Consider the following 20898-nt stretch of genomic DNA (forward strand, 5'->3'; position numbering starts at 1 on the left):
GATGAATTCCAAACACCACCAGTAAGATGTTGCGGTTAATTTCTCGTCTGCGGCTTCAAGTATAAATATTTCTTCGGTTCCGCTGTTTAGTATTACAGTGCAAACCCCGGAATACTTATCGGTGGAATGTCTCCAGGGAAACGTTGTGAAGATTTCAAACTTAGCGGTGGAAAACACAGACAACCTGTACACGCCAGTGGCTGTTGCTGTGTATTTGAGTGAATTATTTTGTCGGGACCATGTTGCGAATCCCGATGATACCGTGAATACGATGTTGGTGATATGCCCGGGAGTAACTGTAATGGGGACTTTAATCAGACTGGTTTTGTTAACGATCTCAGGAATACCTGATATGATATTTTGCTGTGTGTGTTTGATCGTGTCAATGTCGGTCTTGATTTCAGAAAGTTTTACGTCGATGACTGGAGGAACCCCAAAGAACTTATCCAAGGTCTCGTCGGTTTTTGCGAAGTTTCTTCGAAGTCTTGTAAACGAGCCCACATGAACATCATACTCTGCCCGCAACGTGGCTAGTTTAGTCTCTACGGCGCTATCGCCGCCGTCTACATATTGTTTGTTTGCGGCATCTTCGGGGGATTCCGGATTCGCTAACGTGGTTATTTTGTTGCCGTTCATGTGGAGTTCGCCTGTCATTGTGTCGCCGGATTTTATTACTCTGTCATTGACTAGGCCAACAACGAGTCTGTATTGCGCGTCAACATATTATTTGTGGTGTCCTCGGGACCTATCGGATCCGCTAACACAGTTATTTTGTTGCCATTCATGCCGAGTTCACCTGTCATTGTATCGCCGCTCTTTGCTACATGCGTCGCTGCGACTTTTCGTGCATCATCTCGAAGCATCGCAATTGATACCAACGAGTCTCTGATTCTGCCGCTGTCAGCGAATACAACGATGTTACCCTGGGTAGCTCCAAGAACTACGCGAATTATGTCATTCAACTTAACGTTACTGGTTTTTAGTTTGCCGTGCCTGTCCTGAAAAATAACAACCTCATCTGGGTCAACTCCGGCTACATTCAAAAGATTATCAACGTCATCTTTGGTCGCATACTTTGATAAATCAACGTCTTCGCGGCGCTCCTTGGGTCTGCTTGATCTTCCGTAAATGTCAACCATTATTTGTTACCGCTGTTTTCAAATGTGGTATATTCATGCGCGACTTTGTGAGGAGGAATTTTTGGATTTCTTGATATTGCATCGAGAACATTTAATACCTGTTGTCCACAGATAGGCGGATCAGTTAGTGTTTGTGTTGGCAACGTTGACTGCCAAACTGGAATGTTGGAAAATCTTTTTATGTACCTGAAAAACTCAACTGGCGGTGCTAGCCTGTACGAATCGAAATAGATAATTCCACGTGGATCGATCGCGTAAGCAACCCAATGAGTTCCAGGACCTTCGCTGTTGTCGAGATTAATAATTCCTGTTTCTGTGTTGTTCGGTCGTGCTGGTAATTCATCTCGCATAAATACACTTCTGAAGGATTTTATACGCAATTGTTTGACAGCATCAAGTAAATCAAAATTACTCGCTGGAAGTGTTTTTAAAACCGTTTTGGGTACCATGACGCGGGAGTTCCTGGGAGTCTTAGACCGCAGCCTGTTTTTTTATAACCTGATCCTGATTTTCTTGACATTACTGCGGCCAGCGGAAGCATGGATTGAACAGCAGGACTACTAAAAGCTTTTCTTAATATTGCTGGTGCTGCTTCAACTATCTGTCTCGTAGCGAGGGGTGCTTCTGCCAGCGAAGAATATCGTTTAACAGTCAATGGTGCTGCTAATGCTGCGCTTACTCTTGCTAACGCTGGTGCTATTTGTGATATATTTCCTCCTCGTTTATATTTTCCTCCAACTGCTTTCTTAAGGGCCATTCCTGCTGCAGTTCCAACTGCTCCTAATGCTGCTGCCTTTGCTGCTGCGGCTGCTGCTGGTGCTAGTGTTGCGGCAAGTATTGGAATAAGTGGAAATATTCCACCGGACTTAACCATGTCGCGGACAGCTGTGGCAGTAAAATCAAGTCTGACTCCGCTTCCTGATGCTCTTGCGCGATTAATTTGATTAAGCTGTGTTTGAGTAACCGATAACTTATTTTGACAACCACTAAGTTGTCCGTGTTTAAGTGTTATTGAAGTTCCAGATGCTGATGCTTGCTTGGATTTCAGTTTGTTGATCTGACCAGGGGTCAGAGCGACATTAGCGTGATGATATGACATTTTATTTATCAGAGATTGTTCTAATTGACAATGTTTTCGAAAATTATAAGTTTTTGGGAAACCTATAGATTTTCCATGGGAGCATCGATGACTCTCATTCTGCCACCAGCACCCTCAAGCAGCATTGCTTTGTCGGAAAGTATGACCGCGATGGCTCTATACTCAGCTATAGCCACTACGTTTCTATCTACGATAGCCCTGAAGTGAATATCAACGACAGACTGTCTGGTTAGATCAAGATGCTCCAGCGAGAAGTAATAGATTGGATAATGAGATATAAAATCCAACTGTGATATTTGCAAACCAGTGTCGATATTTAGATCACGCGCTAGATATTTCGTCAATCGGTGATATGCACGTGCAACATGGTTGTTAGTGAAATTTAATTGTATATTTTCAGCTGGTTCTTGATGCCCGTTTATTTTCAGAGAAACATCAGTGACACCAAGTTTATCAAATATCATATGCGAATGTGTTTGTGAACCTAATCGTGCAACATCCTGAAAAGCAATAAAAATATGTCGTGGCACTGAAACCCCCTGCTGTGTTGCTATATTCCACGTAAATAAACCATTGATGGTACTTTGAATACTATCTGTGGTTGTTGTAAGCCACGATAGCAGCGTTTTGCCACCTTGATCCATAAAAGAAAGCAGTCGCTGTTCTTGGGCAATTGCAGGGGACAGCACTGGCATCCACAGCGATAGTTTTGTTATATTTACCTTACCAGCATCACCTATAGGTTGCCATAGTGCATCATTGTCGTCGCCTTTTCTAACAAGCACAACTGTATGTTTTGCTCCAAAAATTACCTTTCTGATATCCCGGCAAAATCCAAAGATATGAGACAGCGGAATCGCACAAGAAAAATTTATACGATTACCTACTAGCGTTTGTCTGCGTGTAGCGAAACCTAAATTAAATTCTGTATTAGCACCATGAACCACCAGCCACACATCAGCGTCATTGTTATCGGCAAAGTTTCTTGGTCGTCTAATATTGTACTGATCACTGTTAGGAAAATTAGAAGTGTCCTTGGCAAACATCATTGATGGACCAGATGATCTTGTATAATCATCAGAATATCTTGCCAGACCAATTATTGTTGTAGCAACATCGACATTATTCTGAATCGCTTCGATATTTTTTCCATCAATCATATAAATAGCGCTACTAAACAGCGCCATAATTCCATTGTTGACAAAACCGACTTTAACATCAGGTCCGTATTCTGTGTTATCATCTTTTATAATTTCACCTTCTACCTCAATAAATGCTTCAGCGGGCAGAAAATATCTACTGGTATCCTGAACCTGAAGTTCAATTCGTCCCTTTCTGTTTGGATCTCGTGCGTCATATGAATAATACTGATAATCACGCACTGATTCATTTTTAGAGACTGGCTCGTCTACGTCGAATGCTGTGTCGGATTCATATTTGTACATTTTATTGTAAAAGTTATCGTCTAAAACGAAGGCCACTCCCCGCGACCAAACTCATGTTTATTTGTTCAGGAATTGCGTTGACTAGTGCAGCTAGCCTTTGATTTGCAGCTTCGTTTATTACTTTACTGACATTTGCTGGCATGTCTGCGGTGGCTGGTAATGCTACCCGCGGAGGTTTTTTTCTGCGCACCAATCGTGATAGTTTGTCCTTGACCCACGTGAATGCTTTATCGGCAGCGCTACCAACAGCGCCAATAGCTTTATCTTTAACAACATCAAAAGCTTTCATCCTAATTGTTTCACGATCGGTATTGATTTAGGTGCCATTCCAGCAAAGAATCTCGTAACAACATCACCGAAACCGTTTCCGTAAGTCATTCTGTATACGGGTAGTCGTGAATTTATCACTCTGACCATGACTGGTCTGCGTTGAGAATTGTGTACTATCATTTATTTATTTATTATTTCTCTAATCGTCAATGAGCTCATCAATAAGTTCTCGATAGATGTGAGTGTCCATGATGCCGCCGCGAAATAGTCGCTGACAGATATCAGCCGCTTCATTAATTATTTCCGGGGAGTTATTTCCGGCACGTTTTCCTCCGATGAGAACTTCCAACCGAGATACATCATTGATGATATTATCAGGGCAAGTAATGTTACCACCAAGACCACTACCGGTTACACCCAAGTCGGGCGATGGTTGTCTTCGTGGTCGAGATCGCCGCTTCGTTGATGTTTCAGCAGCTGGTGAAATACCCTTTTTCATTTCATTAACTCGCTCAACAAACTCATCATATTCGCGCTTATATTTTTTGCTGATCTGTGAAATACCCTTATGCTCACGAAATACTTTGGCGTTCCAATCATGTTCTGGAGAGTTATAAAATTCTGGCTTCAGAAGCTGATGACGCATTTGATATCCCGCTGCAGCAACCTTAACAGGATCGGTTATAACTTCTACATAGCCCTGCTGAGAAAAATATTTAGTTTTTAATTCTGGTTTAGATAGATCCTCGACAATATTTTTAATGTCTCCGATTTCAGCACGTGTTTTATCAGCAGACACTATTGCTTCGCTGATCTGTTTTGGTAATTCCGCGATAACTTGCTGTGTTGCCGCGGTGGCTTCAGCGATCTTTTTTGTTGGCTCAGTAATTGGTTTAAATAATTGTTCTGCACCTGTTGCAAATTCAACTTGTGCTTGCTGACGTGCTTGTAATTTTTCTCTGACAGAATCTCGTACAGGAAGAAATTTTTTTATTGCTTCTAGTCGCTCTCGAGCTAGTCTAGCAGAATGTGCTTCTCCGATATTTGCCATTATTGTTTAACCCAAATTTTTAATTCCACCGATAAACTTATTCAGTTAAAAAATATCTTCCGTTCTCGCTGAGAGAGAGCAGCAGGGAGGGCGCTAATCCACGATGGTTTTCATATGTAATCGGTACAGCAATAATGTTTCCAAGATTAGATTATATGATTAAACCTTTTATTTTAGTAAATAGACACCTTTATTGTCGTGTTTACTAAAATAAGGGTTTGTTTTCCAAAATAAGAGTTATTTTTGTAAAATTATTGATAGAACGATTTTTTTGCGTAAAAAACTTGTGGGATTCGCCCTCCCTGCTGCTCCAGAAATTGGAAATGTATCTGAGAATGTCCGTCTATTGCACTGAAAACTTCCGTTAAGCATGAAACACGCATAAGATGACGATGTTAGGGCCACTCTACTCTGAGTCAGATTAGAAACTATAAATCAATTAATGAATTGACTAAGTTCCTTGCACTTTTTATCACATTAAAGGTTTCCATTATTTAAATCGTTGGGGGGTACAAACAAACGAGTTTGTATTATCAGACTATAGTCCTACATTGTAAGACACATACCCCACTATTGTTGTTCTGGTGGCGATGGTCTTACTGCCTAACTAATGGTGCTGTGTAGCGTGTTTTGATGTTGACTAACAGTATAACGAAAGTCAAATTTTCAGAAATATCACACACAACTGGCAACCAATAAAGACACTTTCCTACTAAGGAAAGTTATATTGTTTTTGTCAGACATTACTTACCCAGATGTCTTTTCTCTAATAAATTCATATTCTCTCAAAGAATTGGACCTGTTTTCAAGTTTTATTGGCCAACATTTCAATTGGCTGGAAAGTGATAAAAGCCGGGAATGCCAAAATTGGGTTAAGTTGAAATATTTTTCTTTAATGAAACAAATAAAAATATATTATGCCTATTGGAACTGTAAAGCAACGTTTCGTTTCATTCAAGAAACATATCCTCCACATGAACCTACTTAAACATACTTCGGCATACCTCGACTACCATCGCATTGCAACAAATTCAAATGTATGTCAACGAAACATGAAAATGCATCCATTTGCTAGTGTCATATTTTCATTGTGTTGAAATTTTGCATTTTAATATCGTTGCTTGGATGCTGTTTATGCGCGAATCAAGAAACTTGATAAAGTTCTTTTTTTATTATTAGTACATCGGTACCAGAGGTCTCGGAAACGCTTAATTACATGAATTTGGATGCCAAATTTTGATCTCGGACACAGAAAATCACTGAGGCGGGAGTCCTCCTTTTGCATGTAATAGGTGTGTGGCAAAATTCAAAGACTTGCCAGTCCTGCTTCAGCCACCTGCTTTGTGGGAAATTGTGTTGATCAGTTAGCTGTGCTGATATTTACATTGACAGAATTCAGTGACTGAATAACCCCTTGATGTACATACATGTCATTATAAGAGTACATCAAAAAGAACATGATGCAATAGCTGGGCGACCATTTCAAAGTTAATTTACAGTGACTGAATTCAGAGGCAGAAAGACCCAGAGATGTACATGTGGTCATTTATAAAAGTACATCAAATAAACAACTTAAGCTTTCGTTATTTTGTGTTCATTTCCAAATGTATCGGAATAAGTAGTGCACATGACCTCAGAATCAAGACATGTTGAGACTTAAAATTTGGATAAGTATTTTGGGTTAAACGGCAAACTTACGAAGATTGTAACGAGATTCAGAAGATGCTAAAGCTGCTAGAATTGATAGTTCAGATGGGACAGTAGCTAAGTGTAAGAAAGCGTGTGATTCCTAGCTTAGTGTTTGGAATAAGTCCTTACTTGGATTGACAAAATTCAGTATCACTCTGGTGGACAAACAAGAGCTACATGTATTTAAGAGGTACATTGACTGACCATACTTTTTTTAAAATGCCCCTTGCCTTAGTCGGTTAGTTCTAGTGTTGTAGCAAAATGTATTCATCAAGACATCAGTAGCTAGGCCTAGTTTTGATATCAATTACATTGACAAACAAACTCTTGACCATTCACAAGCATATTTGTTCTGATAACTGACTGACCATTAACCCTTTTCCGAGTAAGGTATCAATTTCCTGCATAATATCCTTTGATGATAAAACATACAAACATATATTTTAAGATCAGAATCAGTGATCTGGATATATATTAACTGCCTCTTGTACACTATTTCATCATAATATTATTTTTAAACTGTAAGTGAACCAGTAAACCTAACAGGAAATAATGGTGGACTTTGCTAAGCCTGGGATGTAACAGTTTATTAGATTGTCTGTTTTTGTAAATCATTGGGCAAATATATTCAGAAAATATACAAATCATTGAAAGCAAAGCCTAGTTATTATTTTATTAAAGATTTAACTTTAAAATGCAAATTATGTAGGTCAGAAACATATGGAACAATGCTATGTTGTGGAATTCGCAAAATGTGCCTTAAGTACTAAGCTGTTTTCCGACTTAACACATATTTGCGAAAATACGGGGGGAAATCAGAAAATCAGATACTATTTAACCATTGCCAAAAATTACTTCAAGTACATAGCCAAATAAATAAATTATAAATTTGCAATCCTGTCATTGGATTGTTGTAATGGAGCTATATTAAAGTGAGTGATTACATTACGTAAACCTCTCAATCTAAAAATAGATGCACTCACATCTGTGTTGATTCTGTAGGAAAGAAGGGACTGCAACTTTTGATGGTAGGACTCCTGTTTTTACCAAATGGGAGTCCTGGACTCCTAGTTTTAAAATTCTAGCAAGACCTGTACATAAAACCAAAGATGATCAGTGTGACCTACATTTATCTGTTAGTAGCCTAGGTTATGCATTTATGATTAGCTCAATACCACATAGATTTTCCATGCTGTATAAATCCTAGCCTACACAAACTGCCCTTTCTGACCATTGCAATTAGTAGTAGGAGTAAGTATGCATATTCCAAGGTAAAATTTCATATTAATGATGGTACATAGTATATAATGATAGGTTGCCCTCAACAGGTTGACTGTATTGTATGTATGAACAACTATATGAGTTAGATGAGGGCGCTGGGTGCATTTCATGTGAGTCCTCAGCTGTATTGTCTAATCATGGTAATTACTGATGCATGAACTATGTTAATGGGAATGGTCCTACTGGCTTTCACTCCAAGGTTACTCAAAACCTATGACTTACACAATGAAAATCAAGCCTCTGTGAATTTCACAATGTAAAAAAAAAACTTCTAAAGCTTGACAATAATAATAGGTTTTGAAACAAATTTTAACAATAATGATTAAAATAAAATAGAAAACAAAATGATTGTTAATTATGATATAAATCTTTATAGTGGTGAGCTTTGACATCTTTTATTACACTTTGGTTTAATTGCAGGTGTTGAACTTGGGCTGTATAGACAACTTGCGAGTTCAGGTGAATCATGAAGCATGCTTTGATTTCCCAGATGAAGAGGTAAGGAACGTTCAATATATATACTCATTATAGTGCACATCATAGACAGTCGCCTATGGATTATTTCACTTGCAATTCATAATGGTTGGCCTTAGATCTTAGACCAAAAAGTCTAAAATCTGGATATAAACTCGGATTCCGACCACAGGCGAATTTTGGGTAGAAAAAAGTCGGGTCAAAAAAATATTTTGTTTTTTTGTATTTTGTAGTACAGCTAGATATTCCAGATTATTTGGTATCATTGTAGAGCTAATCTACCTTTATATAATACCACCCACTTTAGTGTATCATGCATGACCATGACGCTACAGAGCTCGGCAGTAGGCTATTACCTCCTGCCCCGTTAAGTCGTCGCTAGGGGTTAATGTTAAGAATGAATCATTGAAATTTAAAAGCACTCTTTTTTGGATAAAACCATATAAAATATTTTATGTACATGTATGTAACTACAATCCACTGGACACAGTTTGTTGAAGAGTCCTGTTGACTTACTTGATAGAGCATTGGCCTTGTTATTCAAGGGTCATGGGTTTGAGATTTGACCAGGCAGTTTTGGATTGGCTGTCTTGGTGTGTGCTTGGGGAAAGGCATGATATAGACCAGGTATGTGTAAACTATAGGTCAAGTTTTATCCACTTATTTATATCACAGAATGGGGGACCCCGAGTGGCCAAGTGGTCTAAAGCGCTCTCCGTTATGGATCACTGCCATCTCACCTCTGACTGCGTGGGTTCAAGTCTCAGATTCAGCCAACATGGGTATGTGAGAAAGCTTGACAGTAGCTTCTCGTGGGTCGGTGGTTCTTTCCAGGGTTTTCCCGGGTTCTTCCTCCACCATTAATACTGGCCGCCATGTATAGCCTATCGTGTGCTGAAAAATGGCATTAAACCCTACAACAACAACAACAACAATATCACAGAATGTGGATATAATATTTATATCATAGAATGTTGCAATAAAAATGGCTTATCCTGTCTGCACCCTGGAGGAAGTTACACTTGCTTAATATAACCAATAAATGTGTTTTAAAAAAACACCTTTAAAACACATCAGCAACAAATGGAATTTGGTTTTATAATTGAATAGTCTATATACAGAAAAGGAAACTTTTCTTTAAAAGATATGCTTTCATGTTATTGGAAACAAACAAAACCCAATTCACTTCAAATGTTGATTAGCGAAACAGAATAGAATGTGATATGAAGGAACTTAATTCTTATAATTGTTTTAGTTATGGTCCCTTTGGGTAATGTTAAATGAGAAAAAAAATATAGGAAGAGTTAATTTAAAGTTACTCTTATGAAAAAGAAGTTTATCATTGTTCTGGTATAGAAGTTGTTGAAAATACATGTAAGAAGTTTGTATTTATAAAATTTAAAAAAACACTGAAATAAGTGACGTAATTGTGAAAATAGCATCAGAGTTTAAAAAATTATGAAAGCAAGATTGGAATAATAGGGACAGTATGCAATTATTATAGTACAACGGGAATAAAATTGATAACATAGCACTGTATATTCATATATACTTGTTGTAATTACGTGTTTTATTTCCTAATAATTACATAGATTTATCTTTAATAAACATGAATTCTGGGTTCCTTTTAAGCATAATGGCACACAATTTTACATTGCACTCAATGCGTTCTACATGACTTTACCACATGTAATAATACATTCAGTCACACAATACTTGATTTTGCTAGATGTTATGCCACAATCCATCACATAATATTTGACCTTGCTAGATGTTATGCCACAGTCCATCATATAATATTTGACTTTGCTAGATGTTATGCCACAATCCATCACATATTTGACTTTGCTAGATGTTATCATCTTTCCCATCATGGTGCAAGACTAAGATCAGAAATAGGAGTCATAGTGAATAAAAAACAAGTCTTAATATCACAACTGGGAGTCAGATTAAAAATTTGAGCATTTCTAATGCACAAATGAGGTTAAGAGAAATGCTGCTGAATGTTATAACACAGTCCATAACAAAATACTTGACTTTGTTAAATATTATACCTAAGTCACACAGTCATCGACTTTCCATCACAGAATACATTAGATTATATGATGATGCTCGTAAATAAGAAATGTTGTTTAATAATTTTTGTATTTGGCATTCATAGGTGGCATGTATTAGAAAGCTGCGACAGTATGTTGGAAAGGTAGCCTGGTCGCTTGGGCTTGAGATTTGGCAGCAATTCTGTCACTTTGATCAACCTGTCCTAGTACCTGTCACCATACCAGCTGACCTTGGAGATCCAGTTTTAACTGACTATGCCTCAAATACTAAAGGAAAAAATAAACCGAAGAGGAAGAAGCGATGCACACACAAGGAGAAAAAGTCAGATGGGATGGAGACTGAAGGATGCATTGAAAAAGGTATCACTTTCAGTGATGTTGCTTGGATGCTTGTGATGTGTACACACAATTAGGGATTTAACTTTCCAGTAGCGCATTCAATACACATTCTATACTTTTTATGTTCTGCTATGGCTTAATATCATTAAAATTTCAGGTTGTCATTATGATAAAACTTGATTTATTAGTTTACATCATGTTTTCACTCCTGACTTTGTCTTTTCCTAGGAATATGCATGTATTTATCATATATGTATGCATGAATTGATTGTACAGTTCGCTGTTACGGAACAGTTACTGTAATGAATGTAAGTCTCCACAATTTAAAAGTTGATTATTTTAAAAAAACAATTTTTTCATGGTCTATCAAATTGGGACATGATATCATAGTAAATCTTTTTATACACTATAAGTTTTGGACGGAAATATAATTTTGATCTCCACTGGACCAGGAAGAACTTGTATCATAGTCTTTCATTCATTCATCCATCCATTAGCACCATTTTTTCTATAGCTACTCCTCCTAAGCTACTGGGAGGATTGCTATGAAACTTCACACACATATTCATCCTGTGGACAGATTGGTCCTAAATGAAAATGGTACTACTCAGACATTCAGTATGGTGACCATAGCAGTCGTCTTGAAAATCCAGTCATTGCTACTTCTCCAGAATGGATGGTCATATCAGCATGGGGTTTCCATGAAAAGATTTCTTGTGATGTCTGGTTGGTTCTCAGTGAAAATGGTACTTGTTTGATATCCAATATAAGAGACTGGAACTCCAGCCTTATTGAAAATCTTGTTATTGCTACTCGTCCTAAATGGAAAGTCATATTGATGTGGAGTTTTCGCTAGCAGTCTAGTCTGTAGGTCTAGTTGGAGTTAAACGAAAGTGGTATCGATTAGGTGTCCAATATGTCGACCATAGTGCTATCTTGAAAATCTTATTACTGCTACTCTTCCTGCATGGAGAGCCAGCCATATCAGCGTGAGGTTTATTGAAAAGACTTAGGATGTCTTGTTATTTTAAATTAAAAAATTGCTGCTTAGAAAGCCAGTGTCCATCTTGAAAATGTTACTAGTTCTCCAGAATGATCCTATCAGCTGGGGTTTTCACTAAGAGACTTGTGATGTCTGGCTGGTCATAAATGAAAATAGTGCCAATCTGACCAGTAAAATGACCTACCCATTGGTCATCTGAAAAATCTTAGTACAACTTCTCCTAGATGGCTGGTCCAATTGACATTGTGCTGTCACCAGAAGATATCTTGTGATGTCTTGTTGGTCCAAAATGGTAATGATGCTGATTTGAGAACCAATATGGCCATCATGCTAGCCATCTTGAAAATTTTGTTATTGTTACTTCTGCAAAATGGAAACACTGGTGACTATCTTTAAAATATTATTTCTACTCTTCCCAAATAGATAGTGATCTGAACATGGAGTTTTCACCAATAGACTTCTTATGATATCTAGTTGGTCCAGAATGAAAATAATGCTAATTGTATGTCTAGGTTGGCTGCCAGCGTGGATGTCATGAAAATATTGCTGTTAATAATCTCTCTGCATGGATGGTCATATTGACATGGATTTTTCAACAAAAGACATTTAGAAATATCAACTTGGCCTTGAATGAATATGGTGTCAATCTGACATTCAGTATATCAATCTCATAAGCCAATTTGAAAATCTTGTTATTGCTGAAAAATATGAGATATCAGCACTTGAGTTAAAGGAAAGAAATGGTCTTATTTTGAAATCCTGGAAATTCTTTCCAATAGAGTCTCAGTACATTCGAGACTTTTCTTCTGCTTGTGAAGTGGCATATCTTTTTTGATTGCCTATTTTTTTATTAAAAAAATAATGATTTAATTGTCAGGAATTTCCCAGGTTGCTCTGCAACAAGGAGATGTTAGTTTATGGTATTATGCCTCCCAGTAGAAAGAACAAGGTGAAGTCATCTTTCTGTCCTTGTATCCATGTGAGTTTTATATCGAACAGGCCAATATAGTACCCCTTCTCTTTTTGTTCCTTGTCCCCTCTCAACCATTGGTAAAGGTAGCAGAGGAGGAAGAGAGCCGGTCTTCTGATAAAGCAGTAAACAAGGGTTATCAGCTCTTACCTAGTAACTTGTGTTCCATACCTTTAGGTTCTGGTGACTCTAGAATTCTTTCCATTTTAGAAAAACTTTCTAGGGCAAACTCTTGACCAGATATCTTGTTGCTTCCTCACTTGGTTATGATTAAGGAGCTCTTTTTTTAATCTAGGGCCAGGACTTTGCGAGGAGTTGGTCTGTCCTCCCCACCTTGGTAGTTGCTTCTAGCCATAAGGTTCATACTCCTTCATGAACCAGTAAACTGCCCACATTGGATAGTGTGACTCAAGTGGGCATTTCTTTGGTGACCTGGTCATGCCTTCCATTGAAAAGTCTGGAATCCTTAGGAGAAAGGGCTAGTTCTAGATGAGGAATCTCTGTTGCCAATGGCTGTTCATTGTTTGTTGGAGGCATTGGCAAAACCTTCAAAGCAGGCATTATACATTTCCGTGGCCATGTCAGTGGAGCTTCTTCACCTGTGTTGTACTGGACACTTCCAAGGTCATAATGGAGGACAATAAGAACATTCTGAGGGCTGCCACCTGGAACTCAGTTTGGAGGGCTCATTCCCTCCATGGCTACTCAAGATTTGAGAGACCAACAATACCAGTCCCTTGCATTTTACTCCTAGCTCTCAGAATTTGGCCAAGAAGTGAAATCATTATGACTGCCTGCATGGCCTGTTGGGCAATTCTGTAAAGCTGTGCAGCCACAATCAAATCAATAACCCTATTTCAGAGCACCCCCTTGCCAGTCATACCCTAAAAGGACAATCTGTATAGGCCCATGGAGGAAGTTCATGGAACCTTTCTCCTTTCCCATGGATGAGGTTGGACAGCCCATAGGGCTTTCTCCCTCTTCTGCAGAATATACTTCTTCTGGTTGCTATTGGTGCCACACCTAACATTTTTTCTGAGGCTTAGTTTGGCATAACAGTAGATGGCTGGATCCTTTCTATTATAGAAGATGGCCACCGGCTTCGGTTTCGGGATCTCCCTACTCTAGTGATCCCCCAGCCCATTTAATTCCACCAGTTAAATCTGTTGCACTTAAAGGAAGAGGTTTTTTCCATTCTCAAGAAAAGTGCAGTAAAGAAGATATTAAACAACCAATCTCCAGCCTTCTCTTCCTGGATATTTCCTATTTCCCAAGAAAAGGAAAGATGAAGACCATAGCGTCAGTCATGGATGTCATAAGACCTGGTGTTTGGGTGGTCTCCATTGATCTTCTGCATGTATATCGTATATACTCGCTTATAAGACTCCCCCTCCTTTTTTTAAGGGCTACAAAAAGTCAAAAATCTTTTTGACCCTCCTATAAGCTGGGATATATTTTGCAAGTCAGATCTGTCAGAAGGGGTGGCTTGTCATCAGTGAGCCAGTGTTGCACTTTGGAAAAATAACAAGCCAAACTGGATGGATAGGAAAAATAATGACAACACCAGTGTAAATTATTGAGTGGAATATGTCACAAATAAACTGTCAACTTATAATTTCTTCTAATTAAATCCATTAAAATCCATAATGCTTGACATTTAAATCCATTTATATGATAAAAATCCATGAATTCAGTTACAGGTTACACACCAGTATAAAAGTAGTTAAGAATGATTCAATTTGCAATATCCCATAATATGTTGAATCTACCTGTCTTATAAACAAACAGTGAATGTTAATTTTTTATTCTTGTGATTTTCAAAATCCTTTAAATATCATTATCTGATGTCATCTGTTACAAAGTCCATGAATTCATCTTCACTGTCTGATCAATTCTGAAATCCTCTGTCATTGTATAGTCATCATAAATATTATCCCATTCATCTTCCATGTCTTCACTAGTACATGTGAGTACTTCTGTAGAGACTTAGCTTGGGATCTGTAAGTAACACTTTGATCATACAGTCTGTGATCTGTGCAGCAAGATCACAGGGAATTCAAATAAATACATGGCATTGACCAAGTATCAGACTTGGAGCTCACTCAAAGGGTTGTCATGTCAGAAAACGAGGATGCTGTCTTTACAAGCTTTGGGATTAAGGTAAAATATTCACTGGAAGGTGCAGAACACTACTTGATACTGAATAAGTACATGTATTAGCAACTTGATCAAAGGGATTGTAAACTTGAAAACAAAGTGAGTGCTGCCAATTACAAACCAATACCTTTTGGGTCATTTTTTTCCTGCAGAAGACGGGGGAAATATCACTTGGGAATTAAATCTGACTGATGGAACAGGAAAATACTAATAGTCAAAAAATTTATTGCATCAAACAAAGCATTTATACAGCAAAACACAAATATTAATAAAAAATACAGGTAGTTAACACTTGTACCAAAATAGAAGCAATATACTTGCTAGTAAACACAGATGGTAGACAACATTGATGGACACTTCACTTTGTATTTAATTACCCATAATGTTTTCAGAATTTTTAAAATCCAAATAACTGTAGATATAAGTATTGTGCAGTGAATACTGTCATGAAGCAAGTAAACACAGTGCATACAGTATACACATTTCTGAATGGGATAGTAACATGAAAATGTTAAAATATTTGAATGGACAGTATTTTTGTATGCTGCAAACATCAGAGGTTTCTAACATTGCCTTAGATTTATCCAATTTTTTTTGTATGTTGTGTTTATAAGATGACCCCCTAATTTGCATGAATCAAATTTTCAGTAAAAACATTTACTTATAAACATGTATATATGGTACCTTAACATCCCCATCTTTCCTTCAAACAGAAAGTACTGCATTTTTGTTGTGAATTGGGAGATCTTCCAAGTTTGAGCTCAGCCATTTAGCCCAGCCACTGCATCCATCGTTTTACTGGGGTGATTGAAGTAGTTGCAGGCCATTTAATGTCACCAGGTATCTGAATCCAGATATAATGACAAATTCAGATATGACAAATCCAGATATAGTGACAAATCCAGATATAATAACAAATCCAGATATAATGACAAATCCAGATATAATGATAAATCCAGATATAGTGACAAATCCAGATATAATAACAAATCTAGATATAATGACAAATCCAGATATAATGATAAATCCAGATATACCTCTTCCTGAAACAGAAAAATTTACTTCCTAAAAATGTTTCTTCTTTATACAGAAAATGTATGAAAGTATTATGTTGCATCATGTTTCTCTTTCATTAGTGAAACATTTATCTACAAAACATTTGTGAAGGTTATATTTTGTCAGAAGGGAGCATGATATGTCAAATATTTAACACAAACATGTCATCCCAACCAGTTAATGGTAATGTATAATAACATTTAAACAAACCTGTACATGTTAATACAAATTAAACAAATTAAATGACAAAAATATAAATTATGACATTCTACAAAAGCAAGTTAGGAAGACAAATGCAGATAACAGATTGTATTTTTTTATGAAAATTCTAGATTTGTTATCAAAGGATTTTGTTTTAGGGGTTATTGCATCTATACAATACTGTGTTTTTATTATTGACCAAAACTGAAACACTGTGATAATTGTTTTCATAGCAATTTTTCTGATTGGTTTTAGTTTTTTGTGTTCTTAAATATATAAGCAAAATTGAACCTCTTATGACTTGAATGTTTACTAATATTTTGCATTGGCATTTTGAAAATGCTTAGATAATGGACATAACTAGATAAGTTACTGTCAGTGATTGCAGTTTCAAGTACTTGAGTTGAAGGTGAGTCTCTGACTTTGTTTACTTTAATCCAGAATTTTGGTAATGATGGCAACTGTACCAAAAGGCATGTAACACTTTCAAACTGTTTGAAAAAGGTATTTTCTTAAAATTATAATTGAAGACAGGATGCAGAGTAAAAGCACACAATGAAATTTGTGAAGAGAATAATTAATAGATATTCTTATCAGCAATTGAAAGATGAAAGAGGCTTCTTAACTTTTGCAGCAGCTTATGGACTGAAAAGAGCAGAGTAACATGACATTGTTACTTGCCAAAAAACTGAAGAAGAAATATTTGTATAATATCATTTTAGACCAGACACTACATATATGTCATATACTTTTAAACTCAGAGCAGATCATTATTTTAATCATGTACAAAAAAGTGTGACATTTTACTAATTTGTTTCAATTCAGTTCGGTTGATGATCACTTCTATCCTATGAATTCAGTCGAGTCTATGACTATTGAGAAAATGTGTCTCGCTTGTATCAAAGTTGTATTTCAATATTTACTTCATATTGATTTGATAAATAACGTATCTGGTACTGCATTTCTTGCATCTAATTTTAGGATGACACAGGGTTATGTTCTAGTTCTCAGCATAATTACCCAAAATGAATCAAAGCTGTTAATTGATTTTATTTTGTCACTGTGTGATGAAAACCATCAGCATTAAATGAACAACCTCTGATACTTGAAGGTTATTTGAGCCAGTGATCGAAGCTGGGTTTGCAGACTTGCAAAGCACATATGTTACCACTGCTCTATTATTAAGTCTGTATAGATTTAGTTTCAGTGTTTCTTGGTAGCATGTTTTGTACAAATGATTTACGTCTTTTTATCTTCATTTTTTTAACATTCACTTCTCCGGTTTTGTGTTGGATTGGGTTAGAATTTTTGACTGTGCAGCTGCAAAGATATTTCACTATTAGCTTTGAAATGTAAAAGGACTGCAGAGATTTCTTTATATTTTAACTGAAACTGTTGAGATAAGAAGAGACATGGTTTAAAAACTCAACAAGTGCTGTTTATTAACCATTTCTCCATGGGACAAGTAATTTCAATGTAAAAATCAAACCATTATAAACTGAGGATATGTGAGAACCTTGACGAAACCACCAATGGTGAATTAGCAGCCACATACATGTATCCTGCACATCTCAGAACATGAAATTAACGCCAGGAACTTATTGTTCAAAGCGAGAGCCTTGCTGTTTCTCCACCACCATCCTAAATTACAAATCTGTTGACTGGGTTACTGGAAGGTCTCAAAGATCTCAGTAAAGCTTTATTTATTATTGACGGCCCTGTACATTAGTCTCCAGGTGCTGGAAACTTTTATGAGTCCATGTTAGAAGACAAAGTTCCATGGAGGGATAACATTATTTCATTAGCAATAAAGTAATTTAGCTTTTATAGAATAACAGTATTTTATGATGTTGTGATTTTTGTGCTTATGTTCTTTTATATTAGTTCAGATGCCCTATTTGAAGAAACGTTTTTATTAATTCACTTGCTTTTAATGCCAGCTCCTGTTACTGCCAACTAAAGAGCATTGTTTCTTCTGTTACTGTCAGCTAAAGGAGATTGCTTATCCTCTTACTGCCAACTAGAGAGGATTGCTTATCCTCTTACTGCCAGCTAGAGGGGATTGCTTATTCTCTTACTGCCAACTAGAGGTGATTGCTTATCCTCTTACTGCCAACTAGAGGGGATTGCTTATTCTGTTACTGTCAGCTAAAGGAGATTGCTTATCCTCTTACTGCCAACTAGAGGGGATTGTTTCTTCTGTTACTGTCAGCTAAAGGAGATTGCTTATCCTCTTACTGCCAACTAGAGGGGATTGCTTATTCTGTTACTGTCAGCTAAAGGAGATTGCTTATCCTCTTACTGCCAACTAGAGGGGATTGCTTATCCTCTTACTGCCAACTAGAGGGGATTGCTTATTCTGTTACTGCCAGCTAGAGGGTATTGTTAATCCTTTTACTGCCAACCAATGTTCCCTCTCAGCTGCATGTGCGCGTGGTCACACAGCTGCTTAGCCATCCCTGTGCATCACAATTGATGAAGATCTAAAGATTTTGGCTCAAGTCACCGTAATGCTTGCACAATGCAGCATGCATAGCACACACATCCACCATTAGCTTAGAGGGAAAGTGGTTACTGCAAACTAAAGGGGATAGTTTGTCCTGCTACTGCCTAATAAAGGGGGAAGGCTTATCCTGTTATTGCCAACTAAAGGGCATTGTTTATACTTTACTGCCTTCAAAAGGGGATTGCTTATCCTGTTTGGGGACAAAATGGTGCTTTCACAGGAATAACACTTTACAGGGTCATATCAAATTTGGAAGGAGGGTCTCAGATTAGTTACTGAGGGTCAGGGGTCTCAGATTATTTACGGAGGGTCCAAGGGTCTCAGATTGGTTGCTGAGGGTCCAAGGGTCTCAGATTAGTTACTGAGGGTCCAAGGGTCTCAGATTAGTTACTGAGGGTCCAAGAGTCTCAGATTAGTTACTGAGGGTCCAAGAATCTCAGATTAGTTACTGAGGGTCCAAGAATCTCAGATTAGTTACTGAGGGTCCAAGAATCTCATATTAGTTACTGAGGGTCCAGAGAGCTTTGGGTCTTCAGATGCAGCTCTTCAAAATGTGTCAAATTCACAATAAGTATTTTACAGACCAGAGTCAAACTTTGTGTTTATATGTATGTTTTACACTTAAATCTGGAAACTATGTGTTTATGCATTTATTTTACACATATATGGTTACTTTTTCTTTATATGTGTATTTTGCATTTAAATCTGGGACATTGTGTTTATATGTATATTTTACACTCAAATCCGGATTACTTGCAGACTCAGTTGACACTAGAATCAAAATAGAAGTTGAGTCCAGCAGTCTGAAAGCAAAGAAAAATGAAGAATTATTAGGGATTGTCTCCATGCAAACTGATCAGGTAGAGTTGAAGAATTCTTTCTCTTGCAAAGCTGAACACCAGATGGAGATAGGTGATGGAAACTCATCTCTGGACCCATCCATAGGTAACTCTTGCCCAGAAACAAAGAAAAAAATAAATTCTCATGACCCGTCAAAACCAGCATTCAGAGTCACATGCATCAGGAATGGAGAACACTGTTTTGATTCAATGAAGGCAGCAGCAAATTTTGGAGGGGCTATCCATAACCTTTTTGGTTGGAACGTGGACATGAAGAATTATGACATTGAGGTAGTACTGGTCATAGATGGTCAAGAGTTGTCCGTGTGCATAGCATTGACCAAAGAGAGTCTTCATAAACGAAATCTCACACATTTTGGATCCACAACTCTGCGGCCTACGATAGCCTATAATATGCTCAGGTAAGGAAAGTGTATATGTTATATTTTGCTCAGTCAAAGAGACGTGTCAGTTTGACCTTTTATTAAACATTTACGTGATGAGTAGCGACTAAGAGTAGTGTGTGCTTACATTTTGGTTGTTGGTAAAAAGAGTTTTGATTGCTAGTATGCTATATACAAACATACAGTTGCCATTATGCCATATACAAATGTACAGTTGCCATTATGCTGTGTACAAATGTACAATTGCTATTATCTCATATACAAACATACAATTGCCATTATGCTGTATAACAATGTACACTTGCCATTATGCCATATACAAATGTACATTTGCCATTATGCTGTATACCAATGTACAATTGCCATTATGTCATATACAAATGTACACTTGCCATTATGCCATATACAAATGTACATTTGCCATTATGCTGTATACCAATGTACAGTTGCCATTATGCCATATACAAATGTACAAAATTAATTTTGTACATACAGCTGTATGTCAACTATATTAACTTGTATATGGTTCTTGTTTCAACTTCCACCTGAGCTTAATAATATATTTGTGAATTTTTTTAATTTTATTTATTTTAATGGTTGACATGCATATTATGTTACATAGTTCGTTTCAGGTTCACTATTTTTTTCTTCTTCCTGCATATAACTTATTAGTATTTAATGTTACAATTAATTTTTGTATATGTTCCAGTATTATTTGAAATTCCCCAAAAAAACACAGGATCAGTTTTATCCAGAGTTGGCACAGAGCATCCTGGCATGAACAACTTAAAGTCTTTACAAATGATGCTAATTTACCACCTTTACTAAACTATAGTAAAAACTAGTTAAATTACTTTTTAAAATCAACTTAACATAATTTGTTAACATATTAACCCCTGTAGGTTTTTGTCATTTTTG

General features: G+C 37.0%; 1 protein-coding gene across 1 annotated transcript in view; it reads left to right on the forward strand.

The window, feature by feature from the left end:
* LOC149789285 (tRNA (guanine(6)-N(2))-methyltransferase THUMP3-like) overlaps positions 1–20898 on the forward strand; it is a 58138-nt gene that overhangs the window by 8959 nt on the left and 28281 nt on the right. Inside the window, exons 2-4 of the mRNA XM_089975476.1 lie at positions 8395–8472; positions 10610–10865; positions 19497–19998. Of these exons, the coding sequence (XP_089831602.1) occupies positions 8395–8472; positions 10610–10865; positions 19497–19998 (836 nt within the window). The remainder of the gene's footprint in view (positions 1–8394; positions 8473–10609; positions 10866–19496; positions 19999–20898) is intronic.

The sequence above is a fragment of the Sinohyriopsis cumingii genome, chromosome 11 (genome assembly GCF_028554795.1).
Source record: "Sinohyriopsis cumingii isolate HCF-2022 chromosome 11, ASM2855479v2, whole genome shotgun sequence".
NCBI lineage: Eukaryota > Metazoa > Mollusca > Bivalvia > Unionida > Unionidae > Sinohyriopsis > Sinohyriopsis cumingii.